The 27,511-nt window shown below is 47.3% G+C and overlaps 3 protein-coding genes across 4 annotated transcripts in view; 2 read left to right on the top strand and 1 right to left on the bottom strand.

The window, feature by feature from the left end:
• The window catches only part of USP4 (ubiquitin specific peptidase 4), a 68,228-nt gene extending 41,028 nt beyond the window's left edge, over positions 1–27,200 (top strand). For both annotated transcript variants that reach the window (XM_050780752.1, XM_050780753.1), the window contains 13 exons: positions 395–553; positions 2,538–2,762; positions 4,588–4,671; positions 5,262–5,356; positions 8,946–9,137; positions 11,281–11,369; positions 17,659–17,886; positions 19,060–19,130; positions 19,395–19,513; positions 19,843–19,992; positions 23,468–23,571; positions 26,472–26,560; positions 26,909–27,200. In XM_050780752.1, coding sequence (XP_050636709.1) covers positions 395–553; positions 2,538–2,762; positions 4,588–4,671; positions 5,262–5,356; positions 8,946–9,137; positions 11,281–11,369; positions 17,659–17,886; positions 19,060–19,130; positions 19,395–19,513; positions 19,843–19,992; positions 23,468–23,571; positions 26,472–26,560; positions 26,909–27,067 — 1,764 coding nt within the window. In that variant the 3' untranslated portion in view covers positions 27,068–27,200. The remainder of the gene's footprint in view (positions 1–394; positions 554–2,537; positions 2,763–4,587; positions 4,672–5,261; positions 5,357–8,945; positions 9,138–11,280; positions 11,370–17,658; positions 17,887–19,059; positions 19,131–19,394; positions 19,514–19,842; positions 19,993–23,467; positions 23,572–26,471; positions 26,561–26,908) is intronic.
• Positions 1–27,511, bottom strand: part of TCTA (T cell leukemia translocation altered) — a 405,836-nt gene that overhangs the window by 116,800 nt on the left and 261,525 nt on the right. The gene's annotated exons all lie outside the window — the stretch shown is intronic.
• The window catches only part of CCDC71 (coiled-coil domain containing 71), a 224,062-nt gene that overhangs the window by 78,160 nt on the left and 118,391 nt on the right, over positions 1–27,511 (top strand). The gene's annotated exons all lie outside the window — the stretch shown is intronic.

Raw genomic sequence — 27,511 nt, 5'->3', positions numbered from 1 at the left:
CTGTTATGTACAGGAGGATTCCTCCAGCTGATGAAAGTATCGTTTGTAATGTCCTTATGGAGTTTAAGACTCTGAACCAAAGAAGGACATGTTGGAGAGGGATTCATGTCAGTACTTGGGTGTGGTTACTCAGGATACCCCACCCTTCCTCCCTAGGACTTAAGGTAGTGGCCCAGGTTCCAGATTCATCCTCCTGGCTCTCTGATCTAGGCCTTCTCTCTGGTGGGAACCACTGGCCTCCTGTAGGCTCTTCAGGAGTTAATTGGACAACTCAACCAAGTATTCTCTCTCACTACCCAGCTAACTCCTCAAAGCTATTTTTGATGATAGTTCTCATTTGATTTAACTAGTTCCTTACATATTATGCCTTCTGATGCAGTTGCTTTTGTTGTAGACTCAAGTGGGACGTTTTGCTCCTCAATTTTCTGGCTACCAGCAACAAGATTCTCAGGAGCTGTTAGCCTTTCTTCTAGATGGATTGCATGAAGATCTGAACCGAGTAAAGAAGAAGCCCTACTTGGAGCTGAAGGATGCCAATGGGCGGCCAGACGCGGTACGCCATTAATGATGTCTGAACGAAGAAGCTGCCTCATATTGAGAGTGCAGGGATATTCTTCTGGTCTTTTGAGTGTTGCTGCCAGGGCCCTGGTTGCTTCTCACTGTAGCTAGTTATAGGTATATGGTCTCTGGTCAGAAAAGGGCTAACTGTAGTTACTGCTATTATTTTTTTTTTGTAATAGAGACAAAATCTTGCTATGTTGTCTAGGCTGGTCTCCAGCTCCTGAGCTTAAGCAGTCCTCTTACCTTAGCCTCCCAAAGTGCTGAGATTACAACAGGCGTGAGCCACTGTCCCCTAGTTACTCCTAATGCTTCCTCTTGGGCTTTTTCTTTTTTTTTTTTTTTTTTTTTGAGACGGAGTCTCGCTCTGTCGCCCAGGCTGGAGTGCAGTGGCGCTATCTCGGCTCACTGCAAGCTCCGCCTCCCGGGTTTATGCCATTCTCCTGCCTCAGCCTCCCGAGTAGCTGGGACTATAGGTGCCCGCCACCTCGCCCGGCTAATTTTTTTTGTATTTTTAGTAGAGACGGGGTTTCATTGTGTTAGCCAGGATGGTCTCGATCTCCCGACCCCGTGATCCGCCCGTCTCAGCCTCCCAAAGTGCTGGGATTACAGGCTTGAGCCACCGCGCCCGGCCCTCTTGGGCTTTTTCAAATTCGAGTGAGCTTGTTTGACATTTCACTGGTGAACTAGGGACTAAGAACACTCTGAAAACTGTAAAGTGCCTATAGTGAGGACCCCTAAGATTGTTATTGCTCACAATAAAAGCTATCTATGATTACTTAATTTGTTATTAATATCATTAGGACATTTATACTTTTTACCTTGATTTTCTGATCAGTGCAAGAGGATTTTAGTATTTCAGCTGCCCTGTCACATTGGGATAATCAGTATGAATGCTTTAAAGTAAAATTTAGATCTTCTTAGAAAAACTATGAGTTAGCTGAACTGTAGTATAGATAAAATTATTAAAATTTATTTGTTTATTTTTTTGAGATGGAGTCTCACTCTGTTACCCAGGCTGGAGTGCAATGATGCGATCTCGCTCACTGCATCCTCCACCTCCCGGGTTCAAGCGATTCTCCTGTCTCAGCCTCTTGAGTAGCTGGGACTACAGCCATGTACCACCACACCCGGCAAATTTTTGTATTTTTAGTAGAGAGGGGATTTCACCATTTTGGCCAGGCTAATCTTGAACTCCTGACCTAAGGTGATCCATCTGCCTCGGCCTCCCAAAGTGCTGGGATTTCAGGCATGAGCCACTGTGCCCGGCCAAAAACTACTTTAGATCACTGGAAACATATAGGGGGACTTTCCTTGTCCTGGCCATGTATCTGTACCCATAGTGTCCTCCGGGTTCTGTTTCCTATCAGGACACACAAACCCCTAGTTTCCAATAGGTCCTATGGTGCCAACCTTATTAAGTGTGGGGATTACAACGAGGCACAGTGGCTTACCCCTGCGGTTCCAGCACTTTGGAGGCTGAGGTGGGAGCATCACTTGAGGCCAGGAGCTCTAGAACCATCTGGTCAACATAGTAAAACCCCCATCCCTACCAAAACTAAAAAAACATTAGCCAGGCATGGTGGGGCGTGCCTATAGTCCTAGCTACTTGGGAGTCTGAGGCAGGAAGATCGCTTTGAGCCCAGGAGTTCGAGGCTGTAGTGAACCATGATCGTGCCAGCCTGAGTGACAGAGCAAGACCATGTCTCAATCAATCAATATAGTATATATTTGAAATATATATATAAACATATATATGAAATATATATATGTGTGTTGGGGTGGGGATTGGGTGTAGAGCTGGCATGTGGTATGAGTATGATACACTAAGAGTAGTCCTGGCCTTGCTTGTCCTGGATCAAGCTCTTGGCTGTACAGATTGCCGCCTGATTCATCTCCAGGTTTGCTGTGAGTCATTCTGGATGCAGGGGCAAGGGACTGAGTGGTGTTGAGAATGTCCTATTTATCCCTTCATGCAGGTGGTGGCAAAGGAAGCCTGGGAGAATCACAGGTTGAGGAATGATTCTGTGATTGTGGATACTTTCCATGGCCTCTTCAAATCTACTTTGGTTTGTCCAGAATGTGCTAAGGTTTCGGTGACCTTTGACCCATTTTGCTATCTAACGCTCCCACTGCCCTTGAAGAAAGATCGAGTTATGGAGGTTTTCCTGGTTCCTGCTGACCCTCACTGCAGACCTACCCAGGTAACAGAATCCACACCCTCATGCCACCCCTCACTGCAAGTGGTCTCCAGATCCCAGTGGGACTGCTCCTATCTGCTGCATTGGATGCCTCTGGGTCCCCTTGGTACTTGCCTGGGTATGGGCCCTTGGCCTCCATCAGACCTTCATGTAATCCCATATCGTTTAAGGCCTATTGTGAAGGTCTTTGGGGCTTCTTTGCTTCTCTGTCACTTTTTTTTTTTGAGACAGAGTTGCTCTGTCGCCCATTTTAGAGTGCAGTGGCACGATTTCAGCTCACTGTAACCTCTTCCTCCCAGGTTCAAGCGATTCTCCTACCTCAGCCACTCAGTAGCCGGGATTACAGGCGTGTACCTGTATGCTCAGCTAATTTTTGTATTTTTAGTAGAGACATAGTAGAGACAGGATGTTACCATGTTGGCCAGAACTCCTGACCTCAAGTAATCCGCCCATCTTGGCCTCCCAAAGTGTTGGGATTACAGGTGTGAGCCATCGCACCTGGCCTCTGTCACTTTTTTGGCCACTTCATTCACGCGACTAAAGTAACCTGATTTACTAAGTGGTTCTTGAATCTGAATGTTGGAGAACCAGAAGCAGGGTACTTTTTGTACTCAGATATACCCTCAAATCATCTAGGACAGCCTGTACAGAAGATTAGACCAGATGAGAGGTGTGAGCAGCAGGTCTTAGTGTCTAACCCTGCTGATGGCTCACTGAGTAATTGTATTGCTTAGTAGCTCTGTCTTTGGTTTCTTTATCTCTAAAGAAAGTTGAGGGCCAGGCGCGGTGGCTCACGCCTGTAATCCCAGCACTTTGGGAGGCCAAGGCAGGCGGATCACAAGGTCAGGAGATCGAGACCATCCTGGCTAACATGGTGAAACCCCGTCTCTACTAAAAATACAAAAAATTAGCTGAGCATGGTGGCGGGCGCCTGTAGTCCCAGCTGCTCGGGAGGCTGAGACAGGAAAATGGTGTGAACCTGGGAGGCGGAGCTTGCAGTGAGCTGAGATTGCGCCACTGCACTCCAGCCTGGGCGACAGAGCTAGACTCTGTCTCAAAAAGAAAAAAAAAAAAAAGTTGAGGCAGGCTGGGCGTGGTGGCTCACGCCTGTAATTCCAACACTTCAGGAGGCCAGGGTGGGCGGATCACGAGGTCAGGAGTTCGAGACCACTCTGACCAACATGGTGAAACCCTGTCTCTACTAAAAATACAAAAATTAGCCAAGTGTGGTGGTGTGCACCTGTAATCCCAGCTACTCAGGAGGCTGAGGCAGGAGAATCACTTCAACCTGGGAGGTGGAGGTTGCAGTGAGCCAAGATCACACCACGGCACTCCAGCCTGGGCGACAGAGTGAGACTGTCTCAAAAAAAAAAAAAAAAAAAGAAAGTTAAGGCCGGGCTTGGTGGCCAACACGTATAATCCCAGCACTTTGGGATGCTGAGGTGGGAGGATTGCTTGAGGCCAGGAGTTTGAGACCCTGTCTCTACAAAAAATAAAAATTAAATTAAAAAAAAAAAGGTAGGACCAGATGGCAATTTGAATTTGTATAATTTTAGCAGTTCTTTAGAAAGTACTCTGAATAATTAAGAATAAAATGAAGCAATGTTTGGAAGAGAAAGAGATGGCCCAGCCCCCATGCTGTGTATTGAGGAGGATGCTGACATAGAGGTCTTGCTTGTTTGCTCTACTGCTGACTCATCTATACCCTGACTTCACCCTACACTGTTTCTGGAAGGGCTCCTTTGCTCCTGGTAATGCCTGCTTCTCCTAATTCATTTCCCACCTTTTGTGGGGCACCCTTGTGACCTTGACCATTTCTCTCTTGCAGTACCGTGTGACTGTGCCGCTGATGGGGGCTGTGTCCGACCTGTGCGAGGCTCTCTCCAGGCTGTGTGGCATTGCTGCAGAAAATGTAAGGCGGGGTGATCAGTGGCACTCGGTCTATTTGGGATACTTCATAGCATTTGGAGTTTACTTTCATCCTTGAAGCCACTTTTTCGGGGTTGCTGTTATTGCCAGCACAAATGTGATTATTTGTGTATGTCTGGATGCCTCACTCACTATGCACACTGTGGCTGAGACTGTCCCTTCCAGCTCCAGGAAACACCGTCTTTCCTTCATTGGGTTCACACTAGCTATGGTCAAAGGACCAGGAGTAGGACTCTGCTGTCAGTTCTGTGCACTGAGAGTGGCATAGAGATTGCATATTATGGAATACTCCAGAGACTCTGGACAACTGCTGGTTTCTAGTTAGCACCACACTCCTCACCCTTCCTGCCACTCGAGGGCAGATGCTACCAGCATGTTCAATTCTGATGGCAGCCATGCTGCTCCTCCTCAAGCGTTGGGCCTGAGCTCTCTGGGGCTGTTTGTGTAGTGGTTTCTCTAGAGACAACACTTGAGTATGGGTATTTTTTTTTTTTCATTTGTTTCTGGGTTTTAAGCAGTTAGTAGGGGCACTCTTAGCCATTCTGTGGTCTTTCTATTACTGTTCATTCTTAGATGGTGGTCGCAGATGTATATAATCACCGATTCCACAAAATTTTCCAAATGGATGAAGGTTTAAACCACATCATGCCTCGAGATGACATTTTCGTGTGAGTACTCAGCAGTTTCTGTTGCAGGTCAGGTCAGAGGACCGGTTCTGGAGACTTTGCTGCATTCGTATCTCCAGAACAAAAATGTGGGCAGTCATTGCTCATGTGGATTGGCCGTGACCCCTAGGTGCAAGAGATGGGTGTTGAGGGCATCGTGGGCAGCCCTCAGTGCTCAACCCCTCATGCTCTGCAGAGCTAGACATTCTGATAACTCTCCTCAGCACAGCCACAGCCTTTTTTCAACAGTTTTTCCTGTGAAGAAGACCAAATCACCGCTCCTACAGATGGTCCTACCATCAGAGATTCCTTTCTTTAAGAGGAATCACAGCTGTGTGATGGGAAGATGGTAGTAGGGATGTGGTACGGAAGGATCTTGTCCTTTCTCTGCCACAGGTTGTGGCTTCTCAGCGAGTACCATGATACTGCCATCCCCAGTGCAGAAATGACAGAGAGGGTTGATTTAAACAGCTGTTTTTGGCCGGGCGCGGGGCTCACGCCTGTAATCCCAGCACTTTGGGAGGCCGTGGCAGGCAGATCATGAGGTCAGGAGATTGAGACCATCCTGGCTAACACGGTGAAACCCCGTCTCTACTAAAAATACAAAAATTAGCTGGGCGTGGTGGCGGGTGCCTGTAGTCCCAGCTACTCGGGAGGCTGAGGCAGGAGAATGACATGAAACCAGGAGGCAGAACTTGCAGTGAGCGGAGATCGTGCCACTGCACTCCAGCCTGGGCAACAGAGCGAGACTCCGTCTCAGAAAAGAAAAAAAACAACGCTGTTTTCAGCTCATTCTGTAAGCTCTGAGACTGAGTGTTTTCATCTCTGTGAGGACAATACAGAGGTCTCCTCGGCCTTCCCACGTGCTGCTTCATGGCTGCTCTGTGTAATTGTGTGTGTGTCCCTCTTCCAGGCACAGTGGGGTAATAACTTGCCTGCTGCTCCCATACATGAACTTGCCTGATGCTCCCAGGCAGCCACTTGCCCAGGAAGTATGGAGCACAGCCGTACTGTCCCTCCCGCTTTACCTCTCACTCAGGAACTTGCCTCTGCTGAGAAAGGGTTTTAGGATTTTGTTTTGGTTTTTGTTTTTGGCTGAAGAATTCAGTATGCAAAGGAGATAGTTCCTTCCCTTTACATTTTTGGGCCTATGAATTCTAGATCACTCTAAAAGGAATAATTCCTAGCCGCACCAAAGATCTATTTGTTCTCACTTGCACAGACACAGCCAAGAGCTCACACTGTGCCAAGGGCTAGAACATGGGAAAGTCTGCTTTCACAGACATTTATAACCCCAAGCCCTTAACATGGTCTCCGTAAATTCCAGAAACTAGTGTTTTCACACACCTGAGCTGAAAGGAACTGGAGGATTACCCTGTGGGGAGCTTAGCAGACCACCAACAAAGGAATTTTCAGAGGGTCTAAGGGCCAACCATTGGAAAAACAAATTCTTTTATATCTTTTATAGATGAATTGACAATTGTTTTATGAAAGCAATAGTAGCATCTGGGTTTTTTTTTTAAATTTTTTAATAGATGGAGTCTTGCTCTGTCGCCCAGGCAGGAGGAGTGCAGTGGTGCGATCTCGGCTCACTGCAAGTCCGCCTGCCGGGTTCACACCATTCTCCTGCCTCGGCCTCCTGAGTAGCTGGGACTACAGGCGCCCACCACCGCACCTGGCTAATTTTTGGTATTTTTAGTAGAGCCAGGGTTTCACTGTGTTAGCCAGGATGGTCTCAATCTCCTGACCTCGTGATCCTCCCCCCTCGGTCTCCCAAAGTGCTGGGATTACAGGCATGAGCCACCACGCCTGGCCAGCATCTGGTATTTTTTATTATTTATTTATTTATTTTTTTGAGACAGAGTCTCGCTCTGTCGCCCAGGCTGGAGTGCAATGGCGTGATTGTGGCTCACTGCAAGCTCCGTCTCCTGGGTTCATGCCATTCTCCTGCCTCAGCCTCCTGAGTAACTGGAACTATAGGCACGTGCCACCACGCCCGGCCAATTTTTTGTATTTTTAGTATTTCACTGTGTTAGTTAGTATGGTCTTGATCTCCTGACCTCGTAATCCGCCCGCCTCAGCCTCCCAAAGTGCTGGGATTACAGGCGTGTGCCACCGCACCCAGCCTGCATCTGCTATTTTTTAATGTTTTGTACACTGTGCTACTAAATTATTTAATTCTTACCACACCCTTTAAAGTGGGTAATCCCATTGTCCACCGAATAAATAGACTAACAAGTTAGATGCTTATTACTGGGTCATAGCAGGCAGAAAATGGCAATGTGGACCTGGAACCTGGGGCGGCTGCACTCCAAGGCCTAGTTCTTTACCACTATGCTGGACCACAATATTTACTCGAGAGCACGCACACCTTGGACATTTTTGTGTATTCTTAGAAATTCCTCCTGCATAAACTTCATTCAGGACTGTTTGCTAGGCATTAGGCATTTGGCATTTGGGGAGGGGTGCGTGTCTGTGTGTGTGTGTGCGCGCGCACATACATGCATGTTTCAAAATTTGAATCAGTAAGTTTGTGTCTCCCCCTATAGGAAGAGGGAAAGACTACAGTCAGTTGCCAGCAATTTTGGTAACATCTGTTCCAGGATAAAACATCTATAAATCTCCTCAATTTCATGTATTCACTAAGTAAGACACATTTTTCAAAATCATTGATTTGTATCTAGCAGTTTATTTGATTATCTCTGATATTTTTCAGAATTAGATATGATTCTTTTACTTCAGTGTTTTTGAACAAAGATGACAATTAGTTTTATAAATTTGCTTGCTCATTTGGAAAAAAAGAGCCTTTGGCTAATATCCTAGGTGTACATCTTTGTACAATATTTGTCTTATTAAAGGGCAGGGCACTCAATGCATTTTTTTTTTTTTTTTTTTTTTTTTTGAGATGGAGTCTCACTCTTGTGCCCAGTCTGGAGTGCAGTGAAGAGATCTCGACTCACTGCAAGCTCCACCTCCCGGGTTCATGCCATTCTCCTGCCTCAGCCTCCTGAGTACCTGGGACTACAGGTGCCCGCCACCATGCCTGGCTAATTTTTTGTATTTTTAGTAGAGATGGGGTTTCATCATGTTGGCCAGGATGGTCTCAATCTCCTGACCTCATGATCTGCCCGCCTCAGCCTCCCAGAGTGCTGGGATTACAGGCATGAGCCACCATGCCCGGCCAACTCAATGCATTTTTTAAAGTTGAGCTCTTTGATCACAAAAGATGAACTTGGTGGCTGGACCCAGCTGTGTGCCTTTGTGTTCAGAGTGATGATCTGAATGATGGCTGTTATCTGTATTGGGTCCCAGTTGAAGGACCACAGAGTTTGAGGCTGTGGTTGGAAGAAGGAGTATCACGGTTAGCCCTCAGCCCCAGGTTGTATAGGTTCACATTGTGCTGACAATGGTCCTTCTTTGGATTCCTGACTCAACCTCTAGAAACATCTTGGCAATAGTTATGGCCACCTTTTCTACTCAAATATTCTCTGTCCCAGTAATGGTAGCCCTGGCCACCACATAGCTTCAGCTGAGAGCTCTGTTATTCACAAGGACCTACTGCTAAAGGTGCCCTCTTGTGTGATTAACACAGGTACCAGGTCTGCAGCACTTCCGTGGACGGCTCAGAATGTGTCACGCTTCCAGTCTACTTCAGGGAGAGGAAGTCCAGGCCATCAAGTACTTCTTCTGGGTCAGCGCTATATGGGCAGCCACTGCTGCTTTCTGTCCCCAAGCACAAGTTAACCCTTGAGTCTTTGTACCAGGCTGTTTGTGATCGTATCAGGTTGGTGGCAGGAATGTGATTTGGTTGTTATCTGAGATCAAGATATACCCAGTAATAGTAGAGTGGCAGCTGCTACCAAGTGGCTGTGTTGATCCTACATGCTCACCTCTGTAAGAAATGCATTTGTAGGCCAGGCGTGGTGGCTTATGCCTGTACTCCCAGCACTTTGGGAGGCCAAGGCGGGCAGATCACCTGAGGTCAGGAGTTCGAGACCAGCCTGGCTAAGATGGTGAAATCCCATCTCTACTAAAAATACAAAATTAGCCAGGCATGCTGGTGGGTGCTTGTAATCCCAGCTGCTTGAGATGCTGAGGCAGGAGAATCGCTTAATCCTTGATTCTGGGCTGGAGGCTGCAGTGACCCGAGATCGCGCCACTGCACTCCAGCCTGGGTAACAGAGCGAGATTCAATTTCCAAAAAAAAAAAAAAAATGCACTTGTGCCAGCCCCTGGATGGGCCAGGGCAGGTGCTGTTGGGATGAGCCACCTGGCACATCTTAGGCACCTTGATCCTAGGAGTCCAGTCCTCTTAGAATCATGTTAGGGAGGCTAGTGCTTTGATGGCATTTGTATTTTATTTCTGAAGTGTTCCACTATCATTCTGAAGCTAGAAATTAGGATTATTGGGAAATACCTTTAAAAATGATGGTGCTGGCCGGGCGCGGTGGCTCAAGCCTGTAATCCCAGCACTTTGGGAGGCCAAGACGGGCGGATCACGAGGTCAGGAGATCGAGACCATCCTGGCTAACATGGTGAAACCCCGTCTCTACTAAAAAAATACAAAAAACTAGCCGGGCGAGGTGGCAGGCGCCTGTAGTCCCAGATACTCGGGAGGCTGAGGCAGGAGAATGGTGTGAACCCGGGAGGCGGAGCTTGCAGTGAGCTGAGATCCGGCCACTGCACTCCAGCCTGGGCGACAGAGCGAGACTCCGTCTCAAAAAAAAAAAAAAAAAAAAAAAATTATGGTGCCACATGACTTTCACATCAGACTCGAGACAAACTTTCTTAGAGTGTTCATTGGCTTAATTAGACACCTAATTTCTTGTGGGTTTGTTTTTTTTTTTTCCCTTCTGAGATGGAATCTTGCTCTGTTGCCCAGGTTGGAGTGCAGTGGCACGACATCGGCTCACTGCAACCTCTACCTCCTGGGTTAAAGTGATTCTGCTGCCTCAGCCTCCCAAGTAGCTGGGATTACAGGCATGCACCACCAAGCCTGGCTAATTTTGTGTGTGTGTGTTTTTTTTTTTTTTTTGAGATGGAGTTTCGCTCTGTTGCCCAGGCTGGAGTGCAGTGGCACAATCTCGGCTCACTGCAACCCCCGCCTCCCAGATTCAAGTGATTTCTGGCTAATTTTTGTATTTTTAGTAGAGAGGGGGTTTCATTGTGTTGGCCAGGCTGGTCTCAAAACTCCTGACCTCAAGTGATCCTCGCGCCTCAGCCTCCCAGAGTGCTAGGATTACAGGCATGAGCCACCATGCCTGGCCTAATTTTTGTATTTTTAGTAGAGATGGGGTTTCACCACGTTGGCCAGGCTGGTCTGGAAATCCTGACGTCAGGTGATTGCCCACCTTTACCTCCCAAAGTGCCAGGATTACAGGTGTGAGCCACCATGCCTGGCCATTTGTGTTTTTAATTTCTTAAAATACTGAGCCACCACATTATTTTATTTTATTTTATTTTATTATTTTATTTTATTTTATTTTATTTATTTTTTGAGACAAAGTTGCTCTGTGCCCAGGCTGGAGTGCAGTGGCACAATCTCGGCTCACTGCAACCTCTGCCTCCTACGTCCAAGTAATTCTCCTGCCTCAGCCTCCTGAGTAAAGCTGGGATTACAGGCATGTGCCACCACGCCCAGCTAATTTTTGTATTACTAGAGATGGGGTTTCACCATGATGGCCAGGCTGGTCTCGAACTCCTGACCTCAGGTGATCCACCTGCCCCGGCCTCCCAAAGTGCTGGGATTAGCCACCACACTCGGCCCAGTGGATAATTCTAAAGCACTTTTATTTACATAAATTGCTTTGTGAGTAGCTGTCATCCATATAAATTATGAACTACTTCTTAGCCACATGGTGGAAAAAATAGATAAATGTTACAACTAACAATCTTTTTTTCTTCCTTCTCTTTTTCTCTTTCTGAAGCCGCTATGTGAAACAGCCTTTACCTGATGATTTTGGCAGCTCACCCTTGGAGCCAGGGACCTGCAATGGCTCCAGGAACAGCTGTGAAGGTAAGCATGCACCATGCTGTGTGGCTGTGACTGACCAAATACCCCCTGATTTCCCTCTTCTTCTAAAGGTGTTATACACATGGGAGAAGGGGGTTGGGACTGGGTTGGGGCTCTGCCTACAGCAGCAGACTTAGGAGCTAGGTCTACAACATTCCACTCTGCCAGTCCCTGTTGTCCAACTTTGCTACCTTGTGGAATCTTCCCTTTTTTTTTTTTTCCCAGATAGGGGTCTCACTCCTGTCACCCAGGCTGGAATGTAGTGGTGCAATCATGGCTCACTGTTACTTCAGACTCTTGGGCTTAAGTGATTGTCCCACTTCAGCCTCCAGAGTAGCTGGAACTACAGGTGCATGCCACGATGCCCAGCTAATTTTTAAATTTTTTTGTAAAGACCAGGGGTCTTGCCATATTGCTCAGACTGGTCTTGAACTCCTGGCCTGAAGCTATACTCCTGCCTTAGCCTCCCAAAGGGCTAGGATTACAAGCGTGAGCCACCGCGCCTGACATGTCACTTTTCTTTTTGGGACTTAGGTGACTCAGTGGCTTTATTTCTGTAAAACCATATATGTCTTTCAAGTTAGTCCTGTAAATTTTTTCTTTTTCTTTTTTTTTTTTTTTGAGATGGAGTCTCGCTCTGTCGCCCAGGCTGGAGTGCAGTGGCCGGATCTCGGCTCACTGCAAGTTCTGCCTCCCAGGTTTACGCCATTCTCCTGCCTCAGCCTCCCGAGTAGCTGGGACTACAGGCACCCACCACCTTGCCCGGCTAGTTTTTTTGTATTTTTTTAGTAGAGATGGGGTTTCACCGTGTTGACCAGGATGGTCTCAATCTCCTGACCTCGTGATCCGCCCATCTTGGCCTCCCAAAGTGCTGGGATTACAGGCTTGAGCCACCGGCCTTTTTTTTTTTTGAGACAGAATCTTGCTCTGTTGCCCACTCAGGAGTGCAGTGGCGCGATCTCGGCTCACTGCAACCTCTGCCTCCCAGGTTCAAGCAATGCTGTACCTCAGCCTCCCGAGTAACTGGGATTACAGGCACATGCCACCATGCCTGGCTGAGTTTTATATTTTTAGTAGAGATGGGTTTCACCATCTTGGCCAGGCTGGTCTTGAACTCCTGACCTCGTGATCCGCTCACCTCAGCCTCCCAAAGTGCTGGGATTACAGGCGTGAGCCACCGCGCCTGGCTTTTTTTCTTTTCTTTTTTTTTTTTTTTTTGAGAGTAAGGTCTTAAGACCGGGCGCGGTGGCTCATGCCTGTAATCCCAGCACTTTGGGAGGCTGAGGCGGGCGGATCACGAGGTCAGGAGATCGAGACCATCCTGGCTAACATGGTGAAACCCTGCCTCTGCTAAAAATACAAAACATTAGCTGGGCATGGTGGCAGGCGCCTGTAGTCCCAGCTACTCGGGAGGCTGAGGCAGGAGAATGGCGTGAACCCCGGGAGGCGGAGCTTGCAGTGAGCTGAGATCGTGCCACTATACTCCTGCCTGGGCAACAGAGTGAGAATCTGTCTCAAAAAAAAAAAAGAAAAAAAAAAAGAGGAGTAGGTGCTTGATTATCACCCAGTCTGGAGTGCAGTGGTGCAATCATGGTTTACTGCAGCCTCAACCTGCCAGGCTCAGACTATCCTTCCACCTTGCCCTCCTGAAATGCTGGGATTACAGGTGTGAGCCACTGCGCCCAGCACATAAATTCTCAGTTGCAGATGGGCGCGATGGCTCATGCTTGTAATCCCAGCACTTTGGGAGGCCAAGGCATGGAAATCATCTGAGATCAGGAGTTCGAGACCAGCCTGGCCAACATGGTGAAACCCTGTCTCTACTAAAAAATACAAAATTAGCCAGGCATGGCAGTGTGTGCCTGTAATCCCAGCTACTTGGGAGGCTGAAGCACAAGAATTGCTTGAACCAAGGAGACGGAGGTTGCAGTGAGCTGAGACCGCATCACTGCACTCCAGCCTGGATGACACGGCAAGATTCCTCAAACAAAAACAAAAACAAAACAACAACAACAAAAAATTATCAGTTGCAAAACCAAATGTCCAGATTCCTCCAAGACATGGTGTCCTAGAAAGTGAGAATTAACTTTAATTAATTAATTAATTAATTTCTATATGGAGTTTCACTCTGTTGGCCAGGCTGGAGTGCAGTGGTGCAATCTTGGCTTACTGCAGCTTTAATCTCTTGGGTTTAAGGGATTCTCCCACCTCAGCCTCCCGAGTAGTTGATACTATAGGTGTGCACCACCCACACTTGGCTAGTTTTGTATTTTTAGTAGAGACAGGGTGTCTCCATCATGGCCAGTCTGGTCTTGAACTCCTGGCCTCAAGTGATCTGCTCACCTCCACCTTCCAAAGTGCTGGGCTTACAGGCCTGAGGCATTGTGCCCAGCCGAGAATTTACTTTAAAAATAATGACCACAAGGCTCTGTCTTCAAGAGATACTCCAAATTATTTTTGGCATTTTAGGGTTAAGTTTTATTATTATTATTATTATTTATTATTATTTTTTTTTGAGACAGGTTCTCACTCAGGTGATCCACACACTCCTTTAGGTCCCCTGCTGATTCTCTGAGTGATCTTGGGTAGCTGCTTTCAGTGGATCCTGCTTTTCTGCTTTTTCTTTTTCTTTTCTTTCTTTCCTTTTTTTTGAGATGGAGTTTTGCTCTTGTTGCCCAGGCTGGAATACAGTGGCGCAGTCATGGCTCACTGCAGCCTGGACTTCCTGGGCTCAAGTGATCCTCCCACCTCATCCTTCTGAGTAGCCAGGACTGCAGGAATGTGTCACCATATCCAACTAATTTCTTTTTCTTTTATTATTTTTTTTTTTTGTAGAGACAAGGTCTTCCCGTGTTCCCCAGGCTGGTCCTGAACTCTTGAGTTCAAGCAATCCACCCACCTTGGCCTCTCAGAGTGCTGGGATGATAGGCATGAGCCACCACATACGGCCAATATTTGGATTCTCTTTTTTTTTTTGAGATTGAGTCTCGTTCTGTCACCCAGGCTGGAGTGCAATGGTGGGATTATAGGTGCCCACCACCATGCCCAGCTAATTTTTGTATTTTTAGTAGAGATGGGGTTTCACCATATTGGCCAGACTGGTCTCAAATTCCTGACCTCAGGTGATCCACACACCTCGGCCTCCCAAAGTGCTGGGATTACAGGCGTGAGCCACTGCACCCAGCCCCAATATTTGGCTTCTTGTTCTTGCCTGAAATGTTATGTTCATTTCCCGCTAGGGATAAAATAGGAATATATTTCGTGTATAGGTCCACCAGCAGGTGTTGGAATGGTAATGGTAGTCTCTGAACAGACCCTGGGTGATCTGTGGCACTCTGGAAGCTAAGGCACTCTGATCCCCAGCTCAAGGTGTGGGGTGGACTTGAACAAGTCACTTCATCCCTCTGAACTTTGGTTTACCTATCTGCAAAAAGATATCTGCTTCACAGATCTGCGATTACAATTTGAGGTCATATGCTTAAAGGACAGGGCACATGAAAGGCACTCAATCAGTAACAACATCTTGTGAGTGTGTTTGCTATTTTTATTGCTAACCCTGCTTCTTAGGCATGTCTGGGACAATGAGTGTCACCTTTTGAATCCTACAGGTGAATCTTGGTGTGTAGACTTCAGACCTTGTTTAAGCACAAAGGTTTTTTTTTTTGTTTTTTTTTTTCTTTTGAGGTAGGCTCTTGCTCCATCGCCCAGGCTGGAGTGCAGTGGCGCGCTCTTGGCTCACTGCAAGCTCCGCCTCCTGGGTTCACGCCATTCTCCCGCCGCCTCCTGAGTAGCTGGGACTATAGGCGCACACCGCCACGCCCAGCTAATTTTTTGTATTTTTAGTAGAGATGGGGTTTCACCATTCACAGGATGGTCTCGATCTCCTGACCTCATGATCCACCCCCCTCGGCCTCCCAAAGTGCTGGGATTACAGGCATGAGCCACCATGCCTGGCCAATTTTTGTATTTTTAGTAGAGATGGATTTTCACCATGTTGCTCAGGCTGGTCTTAAACTCCTGACCTCAGGTGATCCACCCGCCTCAGCCTCCCAAGGTGCTGGGATCATAGGCTGCTTTTTTTCTCATCCTGTGAAATACAGTCCATGGCATTTAATTCTGACTGCATTGGCCCAAGGCTCCTGGCATTGTCCAGGTAACTGGCAGCTGGTGGCATGAGCCAGGACAGAGTTCTTATGAGTATGAGGGCACTGCTCATTTCCTGAGTGGGACTGAGGCAGTTTTGGGTTCTGCCCTTCTCTGACAGGCATCAGGCAGGGCAGGTTTTTCCTTGCCAGTGTAGGAGGGGGACAGGCTTATTGTGTGTAAAGGGACAGTGTCATGTCTCAGGAGTTAAGCAAGTTTGGAAAGGAACCTCCATGAGAGCCAGGGGTTGTGGGCTTTTAAATAGCACATTCTCCTTTTCTCAGAATTTCCATTTTTACTGATCAAGTATGTAGACTCTTTGTTTTAAATCTGCTCTTCTCTGTTCCTTTTACACCACCTTTTGGAGTGGTCCCCATCTTTGCTAAAGTTACTTATTTGATACTTTTAACTTTCCCTTTAGACTGTGTGCTCCCCTTATGGAGTCCTGGGACCTAGCATGGTAAACCTGCACCTAAGAGACCTTTAGTAAATACTAGTTAAAGGAAAATTCAGGATAGGTTTTTTTCTGGAGGAACTGAATACTTAATATTTGTGTTTATTATAATATTTGAAAATAGCTGGGCATGGTGGCTGACGCCTGTAATCCCATCATTTTGGGAGACTGAGAGGGCAGATCACTTTAGGGCTGGAGTTGGAGACCTGCTTGGCCAACATGGAGAAACCCTGTCTCTACTAAAAAATACAAAAATTAGCTGAGCGTGGTGGTGCGTGCCTGTAATCGCAGCTACTCAGGAGGCTGAGGCAGCAGAATTGCTTGAACCTGGGAGGCAGAGGTGGCAGTGAGCCAAGATTGCACCACTGTACTCTAGCCTGGGCAACAGAGTGAGACTCGGCTTCAAAAAAAAAAAAAGACAATTGACCTTTAAGCTGTGTTTCTCGGCCAGGTGCGGTGGCTCACGCCTGTAATCCCAGCACTTTGGGAGGCCGAGGCGGGCAGATCACGAGGTCAGGAGATAGAGACCATCCTGGTGAACATGGTGAACCCTTGTCTCTATTAAAAATAGAAAAAGGTAGCCGGATGTGGTAGCACGCACATGTAGTCCCAGCTACCCGGGAGGCTGAGGCAGGAGAATCGTTTGAACCCGGGAGGCGGAGGTTGCAGTGAGCTGAGATCACGCCATTGTGTTCTAGCCTGGACGAGAGTGAGACTCCATCTCAAAAAATAAATAAATAGGGCCAGGTGCGGTGGCTCACGTCTGTAATCCCAGCACTTTGGGAGGCCAAGGCCGGTGGATCATCTGAGGTCAGGAGTTCAAGACCAGCCTGACCAACATGGTGCAACCCCGTCTCTCCTAAAAAATATATAAAAATTAGCTGGGCATGGGCACATGCCTGTAATCCCAGCTGCTCAGGAGGCTGAGGTAGGAGAATCGCTTGAACCCGGGAGGTGAAGGTTGCAGCGAGCCGAGATCGTGCCATTATACTGTAGCCTGGGTGACAGAGTGAGACTCCATCTCAGATAGATAGGTAGGTAGGTAGGTAGGTAGGTAGGTAGGTAGGTAGGTAGGTAGATAGATAGATAGATAGATAGATAGATAGATAGATAGATAGATAGAAAGAATGGCTAGAGTGAGACTGTCTCGGATGGATGGATGGATGGATGGATGGGTGGATGGATGGATGGGTGGGTGGGTGAGTGGGTGGGTGGATGGATGGGTGGGTGGGTGGGTGGATGGATGGATGGATGGATGGGTGGATGGATGGATGGATGGATGAAAGATAGTGTTTCTCACCAAGCTGTCTTCTTGAGTGTTGAATATGTGTTTCATTTACGCCCTTTTCTTTCTGTGGGCCTAATGATGAAGTTGCAAGAGTGAGAGACCATGTGCTGTGATGGCCACTAGACAGGATAGCAGGGCTGCTGAATCTCATTGTGCCTGCAGGTGGCTCATTTAAGCTCTCTGAGCCTGTACTTCCTCATCATGGAATAGCAGTGCCCAGTCTGCCTGTCTTGCAAGGGTATGGTGAGGGTCACATGTGACTTCAAGTTAAATGCAAAGGAATAGATTTAATTTCATATACACAGAACAAAATCTGGAAGGAAACACCATAGTTATGTATTAAATAAAATTTTTAACATTGAAATGGTGGGAAATTATATACATATTGTTTTCCATTTATGTGCCAGGAGAAGATGAGGAAGAAATGGAGCATCAGGAAGAAGGCAAAGAGCAGCTTTCAGAAACAGAAGGCAGTGGGGAAGATGAGCTGGGAAATGACCCCACTAAGACCACACAAAAGAAGATCAAAGGCCAGCCCTGCCCAAAAAGGCTTTTTACCTTCAGTCTTGTGAACTCCTATGGAACAGCTGACATAAATTCACTTGCAACTGATGGAAAACTACTTAAACTCAACTGTAAGCACTTTTTCTGACCTTTCAAGCTGGGCTTTAGGGACTTAGGATCTGTTCAAAAATCCTTGCACTCGATACTTACCGCATTGGGCTTTCACAGTCTCTGTGCCTCCAGAAGCAGACACTCGTATGATCCTTGGCTTGAAGCCCCCTAAGGACTGTTTCAAAGGTCTCCCTACCTTTCAGGCTTTTCTCCTTGGTCCTCGATGACCTCGGAGGAAAGTAGGTCTCTCTCCACTCCCTCTGTGGGAGTTTGCTGTGGGTCAATAACCTTTCCCATGGCCACTCTTGGCAGTAACATTTCCCCATACTTGTTCACTTATAAGAATAAACGCATATTTATTTTGTTCATTAATGCTCAAGAAATGTGATCCATTCAGAGGATGGTCATGGATTTTGTAGCCTCACCGTCACATGGAGGTTGTAATGGAGACTGCTGTACAGATAGGAAGAGGCATTCCGAGGGGCTGTGTGAAAAGCACAATTGGCCAGTGAGGACACGTGCCAGCTGGGGGAGGGGAAGCATCTCTGTCTTTCAGCTCCCTTCCCACCTCACCCTCCTGAGTAGCTGAGACTACAGGTGCGCACCACCATACCCAGCTAATATTTATAGTTTTTGTAGAGACAGGGTCTCACTATGTTGCCCAGGCTGGAATGCCTTGCAAATTCTAGCCATCTTCTCAAACTCCAGTCTTCGACTCTTCAGCTTAATCTTTCCCTCTCTTGCCTATGCTAAGTCCTGGCAACTGCCTGCAGGCAATAAGTTAGGACGATGTAGGGGTCTCTTTTTTTCCCCTTCTCTCAGGGATCTCCTTCCTGCTGTATCCAATGTCTGAAAACAATTGTTTCATCCATTTTTAGGTTTTTTTTGGTTTGTGGTAGGACGATAAATCTGGGCCCTATTACTCCATCTTGACCTGTGCCCTTTCAGAATTCTCCATAGTTAGTTCCTTTGTAGCTTATCTGTATCACTAAGGAAGTCTTTGCCAAAGGCTTTTTGGGTCTGGGGGTCAGAAGGGCTGGCCCATTGCAGAGCATTGCTCTTGGCAGTGGCTGCTGATGGGGGAGAAGGTGTTGATGGTGTGGCCTGAGTGTGATCCTTCTCACTCCTGTCACTTGGAGAGCCTCTCCTGTTGCTTGCCATTCCATAACAAGTGACATTTTGGTCCTCCTCAGCTCGATCTACACTGGCCATCGATTGGGACAGTGAAACTCGGAGCCTTTACTATGATGAGCAAGAATCTGAGGTAGGTCCCTTGGGGTTTGTGGTCGGTGGTGTCTGCTGATTTCTGCTCTGGATGTGGACTGCGATCACTTTCACCAGTTGCACAGCAATTTAGCAAGTTATATTTAAGACTGAGAAGGAAAAGCACTTCAAGAGTTTGTCATTTTATGTTCAGAGTCTCTAGAAAGGTTACTACATTCCAGGTGGGAGAGCCTCTGAAGGCCTTCGTGTCTTAATGCAGTAAGATCTCTTTCTCCAGCAGAACTGAGTGCTTTGTTTCCCATAGGCCTACGAGAAGCATGTGAGCATGTTGCAGCCTCAGAAGAAGAAGAAGACCACAGTGGCCCTGAGAGACTGCATAGAGCTCTTCACCACCATGGAGACCCTTGGGGAGCATGACCCCTGGTATGCAGCTCCTCACTTTCTGAGCAGAGGCCCCATGCACCCCAGGACTCAGATCTGCCAGGACCATCTGTGCACATAAACCCCTTTGTATTTGGATGTGTCACTTCTTTATATAGCCAACCCTACAACATAGTCCTCTGTGAGTTGATGTTTCCTAGGAAAGCCATCACCCCATTTTGGAAGACAGGTCCCTGGCCAGAAGCAGTAGTGTTGAGTGCTGACCTAAAGGATGGCAGCTGTCAGGGGACTGCAGCTGTGCCTCCATGCATGAATGCCCAGGTGGTACCGGCTGCCTGCCTGCCCTACTTAGTAGAGGTTTTTCTTTTCAGGTACTGTCCCAACTGTAAGAAGCATCAACAGGCAACAAAAAAGTTTGACCTATGGTCCTTGCCCAAGATCCTGGTGGTCCACCTCAAACGTTTCTCCTACAACAGATACTGGAGGGATAAGCTCGACACAGTTGTAGAATTCCCAATCAGGTGGGTCATGGTGACTACGGTGTTAGGAACATTTAAAAACAGGCAGAAAATCTTGGCACTGATAGGCTGAGTGGTTTGCCACCAAAAACTTTTCTGAGTAAGGATGTGTGTTGCTGGGCTCTAGGAGGTCAGAGTTTAGCTGTAGTTACCCCTCCTGTCCCTATCCTGCATCTTCGGGGAAGAGACTCTTCAGTGGAAGCATTTGCCCAGACACAGGCTGTTCACAGTCATCCCTGCCACTGCTAGTTTCCCTCTCAGGTCACTTAGGCTACCTAACTATCCTGTTTTTCCTGTCCATCATCTGTCACAGGTAGCCTCACCTTAGAGGCAGTCTAATAGGGGACAAGGCAACCAAGAATAGCCTGCCAGGGAGAGCTGGGTTATTATTGGGGGATGCAGTTGGGCTGCAGACCTGCCATGGTCCTGTCCCTGGGGTAGGGACTGGGACTGGTTGTCTACTCATATGCTCTCAAGCCCCACGGTACAGACCGTAACTAAGAACAGGAAAGTAAGTCAACAGATAGATGTTCCCTGGCTGGGCACAGTGGCTCACGCCTGTAATATCATCAATTTGGGAGGCCAAGGTGGGAGGATCACTTGAGCCTAGGAGTTCAAAAACAGCCTGGGAAACAGACTTCCTCTCTACAAAAAATAAAAAATATATTTAAAAAAAATAGGCTGGGCATGATGGCTCACGCCTGTAATCCCAACACTTTGGGAGGCCAAGGTGGGCGGATCACAAGGTCTGGAGATCGAGACCATCCTGGCCAACATGGTGAAACCCCATCTCTACTAAAAATACAAAAGTTAGCTGGACGTGGTGGCACGCACCTGTAGTCCCAGCTACTCAGGAGGCTGAGGCAGGAGAATCGCCTGAACCTGGGAGGCAAAGGTTGCAGTGAGCCAAGATCGTGCCACTGCACTCCAGCCTGGTGACAGAGCGAGACTCCATCTCAAAAATAAAAATAAAAAAGAGGTCAGCACAGTGACTCACACCTGTAATCCCAGCACTATGGGAGGCCAAGGCAGGTGGATCACTTGAGATCAGGAGCTGGAGACTAGCCTGGCCAACATGGTGAAATCCTGTCTCCAGTAAAACTACAAAAATTAGGTGGGTGTGGTGGTGCATGCCTATAATCCCAGCTACTTGGGAGGCTGAGGCAGGAAAATCTCTTGAACCCAGTAGGTGGAGGTTACAGTGAGCCAAGATTGTGCCACTGCACTCCAGCCTGAGTGACAGAGCAAGCTCCTCTCTGAAAAAAAAAAAAAAAAAAAAAGTAGGCCAGGCGTGGTGGCTCACACCTGTAATCTCAGCACTTTGGGAGGCCGAGGCAGGCTGATCACTAGGTCAGGAGATCAAGACCATTCTGGTTAACACGGTGAAACCCCGTCTCTACTAAAAATACAAAAATTAGCTGGGTGTGGTGGCGGACACCTATAGTGCCAGCTACTCGGGAGGCTGAGGCGGGAGAATGGCATGAACCTGGGAGGTGGAGCTTGCAGTGAGCCGAGATTGTGCCACTGCACTCCAGCCTGAGCGACAGAGTAAGACTCCATCTCAAAAAAAAAAAAAAAGAAAAGGGAGTTGCCCACAAAATGTACATTTTAAAATGCTTTCTGGGGGAAAGAATAGATACATGAAGTATAGCATGTCAGCAGGAGACTCCAGGTAATGGCTAATAAGTATTTGTTGTAAAAATTCTTTATCTTGGCTGGGCTCAGTGGCTCACGCCTGTAATCCCAGCACTTTGGGAGGCTGAGGCGGGCAGATCATGAGGTCAAGAGTTTGAGACCAGCCTGACTAACATGGTGAAACCCCATCTCTACTAAAAGCACACACAAAAAAAATTAGCCAGGCATGATGGCGCACGCCTGTAATCCCTGCTACTCGGGAGGCTGAGACAGGAGAATCACTTGAACCCAAGAGGCAGAGGTTGCAGTGAGTCAAGATCATGCCACTGCACTCCAGCCCGGGTGACACAGTGAGACTTCGTCTCAAAAAAAAAAAAAAATTATTTATCTTTTCTGTGTGTTTGAGAAATTTTAAATAAAGAATTGGAGGAAGAAAGCTTTCTGGGGCCTGTTTTGGCTGAGTTTAAATTATTATGGCACCAATTGTAATTCTGTTAAGAACAGCCATTTCTGCATAGTTGCTGAAGCCCTCTGTGTGTATCTCTAGACCCTCTCATCACCATTTTGTCTGGTGCTGGAGTTACCCAGAAAGTTTCTCCCATTTTCTTTTGTTGTTGTTGTTGTTGTTGTTGTTGTTGTTGTTGTTGTTTTTTGAGACGGTGTCTCGCTCTGTCGCCAGGCCAGAGTGCAGTGGCGCGATCTCGGCTCACTACAACCTCTGCCTCCTGGGTTCAAGCGATTCTCCTACCTCAGCCTCCTGAGTAGCTGGGACTACAGGTGCGTGCCACTAGCCCAGCTAATTTTTTTATTTTTAGTAGAGATGGGATTTCACCACGTTGGCCAGGATGATGATCTCGATCTCCTGACCTCATGATCCGCCCACCTCTGCCTCCCAAAGTGCTGGGATTACAGGCGTTGAGCCACTGCGCCTGGCGGTTTTTTTTGTTGTTGTTGTTGTTTTCTAGATGGAGTTTCGCTCTTGTCACCCAGGCTGGAGTGCAATGGCACTATCTCTACTCACTGCAACCTCCACCTCCTGAGATCAATCGATTCTCCTACCTCAGCCTCCCAAGTAGCTAGGATTACAGGCATGTGCCACCATGCCCGACTAATTTTTGTATTTTTTTTTTTTTTTTTTTTTTTTTTTGAGACGGAGTCTCGCTCTGTCGCCCAGGCTGGAGTGCAGTGGCCGGATCTCAGCTCACTGCAAGCTCCGCCTCCCGGGTTTACGCCATTCTCCTGCCTCAGCCTCCCGAGTAGCTGGGACTACAGGCGCCCGCCACCTCGCCCGGCTAGTTTTTTTGTATTTTTAGTAGAGACGGGGTTTCACCATGTTAGCCAGGATGGTCTCGATCTCCTGACCTTGTGATCCGCCCGTCTCGGCCTCCCAAAGTGCTGGGATTACAGGCTTGAGCCACCGCGCCCGGCAGGATAGTCTCAATCTGCTGACCTTGTGATCTGCCCGCCTCAGCCTCCCAAAGTGCTGAGATTACAGGCGTGAGCCACGGTGCCCGGCCTAATTTTTGTGTTTTTAGTAGAGACAGGGTTTTAGCATGTTGGTCAGGCTCGTCTCAAATTCCTGACCTCAGGTGATCCACCTGCCTTGGCCCCCCAAAGTGCTGGGATTACAGGCAGGAGCCACCACACCCGGCCCCATTTTCTACCCTGAATATGTCAGTGGTCAGAACATGGACCCTAGGGCCCCTTACATCTTGGTCTTTCTCGAATAGTTTGAGTGCCTCCCTGTGTTCTGCTCTGTTGCATAACAGAGGTTGCTGGGTTACTCTAACTACTTTGTCTGGGTTTAACATATTCAAGAACTATTTTTGTGTTTTGTGCTCAGAGGGCTGAACATGTCTGAGTTTGTCTGTAACCCGTCAGCAAGGCCTTATGTGTACGACCTCATTGCCGTGTCCAATCATTATGGAGCCATGGGGGTTGGCCACTGTAAGTATTGACATCTGCTTCCTTCTGAGATGCTGAAATGTGCTTGGCCATCATCTCTCACCAGCGGACCAGGCATTGCCCTAAATGCTTTGCTTATGCAGTTTCACAGGCTTCATGCTGCAGTCTTTCTTCATAGTGATTCCCCTCTCTGTTCTTTTTTTAATTCTTTTTTTTTTTTTGAGATGGAGTCTCGCTCTGTCACCCAGGCACAGTGGCGCGATTTCTGCTCACTGCAAGCTCCGCCTCCCAGGTTCACACCATTCTTCTGCCTCAGCCTCCCGAGTAGCTGGGACTACAGGCACCTGCCACCACGCCCGGCTAATTTTTTTGTATTTTCAGTAGAGACGGGGTTTCATCGTGTTAGCCAGGATGGTCTTGATCTCCTGACCTCGTGATCTACCCTCCTTGGCCTCCCAAAGTGCTGGGATTACAGGCGTGAGCCACTGTGCCCCGCTTCTTAATTCTTTTTTTAAAGTTCTTTTTTCCATTTTCATATTCTTTAATTCAGTACCCCCACCTCTAGGAATCTATCCTAAGGAAATAACTTGATACTGGGGAGAAGCTTTATACACACAGATACTCACCTGTTTAAAACAGTGCAAAGTTAGAGCATTGGTGACCAACTGGCATTACTGTCTATCTACTTGATGAAAGAATACATAAACATTAAAAATAAAATTAGGCCAGGCATGGTGGCTCATGCCTATAATCCCAACACTTTGGGAGGCCAAGGCGGGAGAATCACTTGGGACCAAGAGTTCAAGACCAGCCTGGCCAACAATGCAAGATCCTCTCTCTAAAAAACAACAAAAAAATTAGTTAGATGTGATGGCACCCCTGTAGTGCCATCTACTTGGGAGACTGAGGCTGGTGGATCCATTGAACCTGGAAGGTTGAGGCTGCAGTGAGCCATGATTGTGCCACTGCACTCCAGTCTGAGCAACAGAGCAAGACCTATCTTAAAAAGATAAGAAGTAGGCCGGGCGCGGTGGCTCAACGCCTGTAATCCCAGCACTTTGGGAGGTCAGGCAGGTGGATCACCTGAGGTCAGGAGTTCAAGACCAACCTGACCAACATGGAGAAACCTGGTCTCTACTAAAAATACAAAATTAGCTGGGCGTGGTGGCGCATGCCTGTAATCCCAGCTACTCGGGAGGCTGAGGCAGGAGAATCACTTGAACCCAGGAGGCAGAGGTTGTGATGAGCCGAGATCATGCCATTGCACTCCAGCCTGGGCAACAAGAAAAACTCCATCTCAAAAAAAAAAAAGATAAAAAGAAAATAAAAATTAAATTAATACTAACCTGGGGAAATGCTGATGGTATGTTAAATGAAAACAACTACACAACATTATATCCTTACAAAAGGTATTATCACAACTGTGGTAACGAACAAGCAAAGAAACTGATGGGCTGAGGGGTGTGAGCCTGGAAGGATTGACACCAAAATGTAAATTTTACTTTTTTCCTCTTCGCTTTACTTTTTTGCAAAATTTCTGTAAGGTTTGCTTTTTTTTTTTTTGAGACTGAGTCTCGCTCTGTTGCCCAGGCTGGAATGCAGTGGCACGATCTTGGCTCACTGCAAGCTCCTCCTTCTGGGTTCATACCATTCTCTTGCCTCAGCCTCCTAGGTCACTGGGACTACAGGTGCCCGCCACCATGCCTGGCTAATTTTTTGTATTTTTAGTAGAGATGGGGTTTTGCCATGTTGCTCAGGCTGGTCTTGAACTCCTGGGCTCAAGTGATCCACCCTGCCTTGGCCTCCCAAAGTGTTGGGATTACAGGTGTGAGTCACCGTGACCAGCCTGTGTTCATTTTTATTTGCTAATTTTTGCACACAAACATACCATTTGGGCAAGTTTCTCATCCTCAGTTTTCTCATCCATGAGGTTAGGCTGGTTGTGTGAGGGTACACATTGGGCCTACAGTTGGAACTTCAAGATTCAAAGCCACCATTGCTGCTATTGTGTCAAGCACAGACTGTGTGAACTGGCCGTGAACACCTTCTCTGTTGCCCTTTCCCATGATCCTCACCACCACTTTGTGCAGTCAATGCTATAGTGAGGAACTGAGGCTGCAGTGTTGAACCCCTTACCTAAAGCCACACAGTAAGATGACACTGGAAATCAGATCTCCATTGGATTCTGAGGTTTCTGAGAGTCTGGGTGGAGCAGGAACTGGGCTGGGATTGCTGTAATAAACACATCCTGCTTGGGAATAGTCTAAAATCGAGACAGGGAGCATTGTCTGTGAGAAATGCTTAAATCATTGTGGGAAACTGTTATCCAACCACAGACTCTGGACTCCTAGTTTGAAAGATAAATTTTTCTTTTTCTTTCTTTTTTTTTTTTTTTTTTTTTGAGACAAGAGACTAAGGTATATTGTTCACATCCCAGCTCTGCAAACCCAAACACCCAATGTTCCCCTAACTGGGATTATTCTGCAGGCTCCAGAGGCACTAAGCATTCTGTTGATGTTAGTAGCCACCTGCCTAGACGCACTGGGGGATATTGACTTGACATGTCCTTGTGAGAGCTATTGTTTTGCTTAAATCTTCGAAGTTTCAGCTCCTTTTACAGGTTCCCTGGTTTTAGATTATTGCACATAGCCATCCTGAAGATTGGCACTGAATAGCTCTATTTTTTGGATTAGTTTCCCAAAATTATAGTTTAAAACCTTGGTCCCTGACAGCTCCATTTTTAGCCTTTTCATCCTTTTTGAGAAGGAACAGATTAGAAAAGAAAGTGAGTTGTTTTTTGGTTGTTAAGACACACTGTAAACTATTTTTAATTTCAGGGGTTTTGTTTTGGGGATTTTTGTGTTTATTTAGTGCATGCCTAATAAGCTAGCCAGATTAATTCTCTGGAGACCGCTAGAGTATTTTCTTTGTTAACTTGGCAGACACTGCATATGCGAAGAACAAACTGAATGGGAAATGGTATTACTTTGATGATAGCAACGTGTCCCTGGCCTCTGAGGATCAGATAGTGGTGAGTAGGCCATGATATGTGGTTCTTCCTCATGTCTTTATGGATTAAAGCTGGGAAGAGCCTCTGTCAGGCTAGTTGGTTATTTCATCATCCTGATGTGACAGTGGGAGCTAGGTGTGACAGAGCTGGCTGGCATTCCTTCAGGGACCTTCATAAATGAGATGCTCAGCTCACTTCAGAGTTCTCTGCACAGGGCTCCTTCCATTCCCTGCTCCCTGGCAGAGCTGGAAGGGTCTCCTCTGTGTGGATATGGCAGATCTTTGAGAGTTTTGGACAACTAGAGAAAAGCTGGGGAAAATGGGTGCTTTTTCCAACCACTGAATGGCCTTTCCCCCTCTTGTATTTTAGACTAAAGCAGCTTATGTGCTATTTTACCAGCGTCGAGATGATGAATTTTATAAGACGCCTTCACTCAGCAGTTCTGGTTCCTCTGATGGAGGGACACGACCAAGCAGCTGTCAGCAGGGCATGGGGGATGATGAGGCTTGCAGCATGGACACCAACTGATGCTGACTCCACGATCCTGCCACCCTGCAGCACCAGCGTAATCCCCCAGGAGAACATCTTTGACACTCTGCAGACTGCTAGTGTTCTGTCCAAAAACCAGACAAGGAAATACCCTTCTTTTATGAGCAGAAGGGGGAAAAAAAAAAAAAAAAAAAAGACCGTTTACCTAGAAGAAGCTATGTCAAGAGGCTGAATTATTTTTATTTTTAAACAGGTGGTGAGAAATTTCTGTGAAACCTGTGAAGCTGAAAAGGGGGTGGGATGGGGGTACACAATGGAGTATGTCTGATGGATCCCAAAGAATGGAGAGAAACACAGGCGCTGAGTATGGAGCAGCCTGGAGACCCACCCCACCTGCAGGGCTGCCCTGAGCGCCTGGATTTCTGGTTCTGATGCTGATACTAGTCACCCCAAGTAGTCTGCTCACAGTAACCCAAGCCTCAA

This window comes from Macaca thibetana, chromosome 2, assembly GCF_024542745.1.
Source record: "Macaca thibetana thibetana isolate TM-01 chromosome 2, ASM2454274v1, whole genome shotgun sequence".
Lineage (NCBI taxonomy): Eukaryota > Metazoa > Chordata > Mammalia > Primates > Cercopithecidae > Macaca > Macaca thibetana.
The sequence above is the reverse complement of the archived record's forward strand: the minus strand, read 5'-3'. Positions and strand labels throughout refer to the sequence as shown.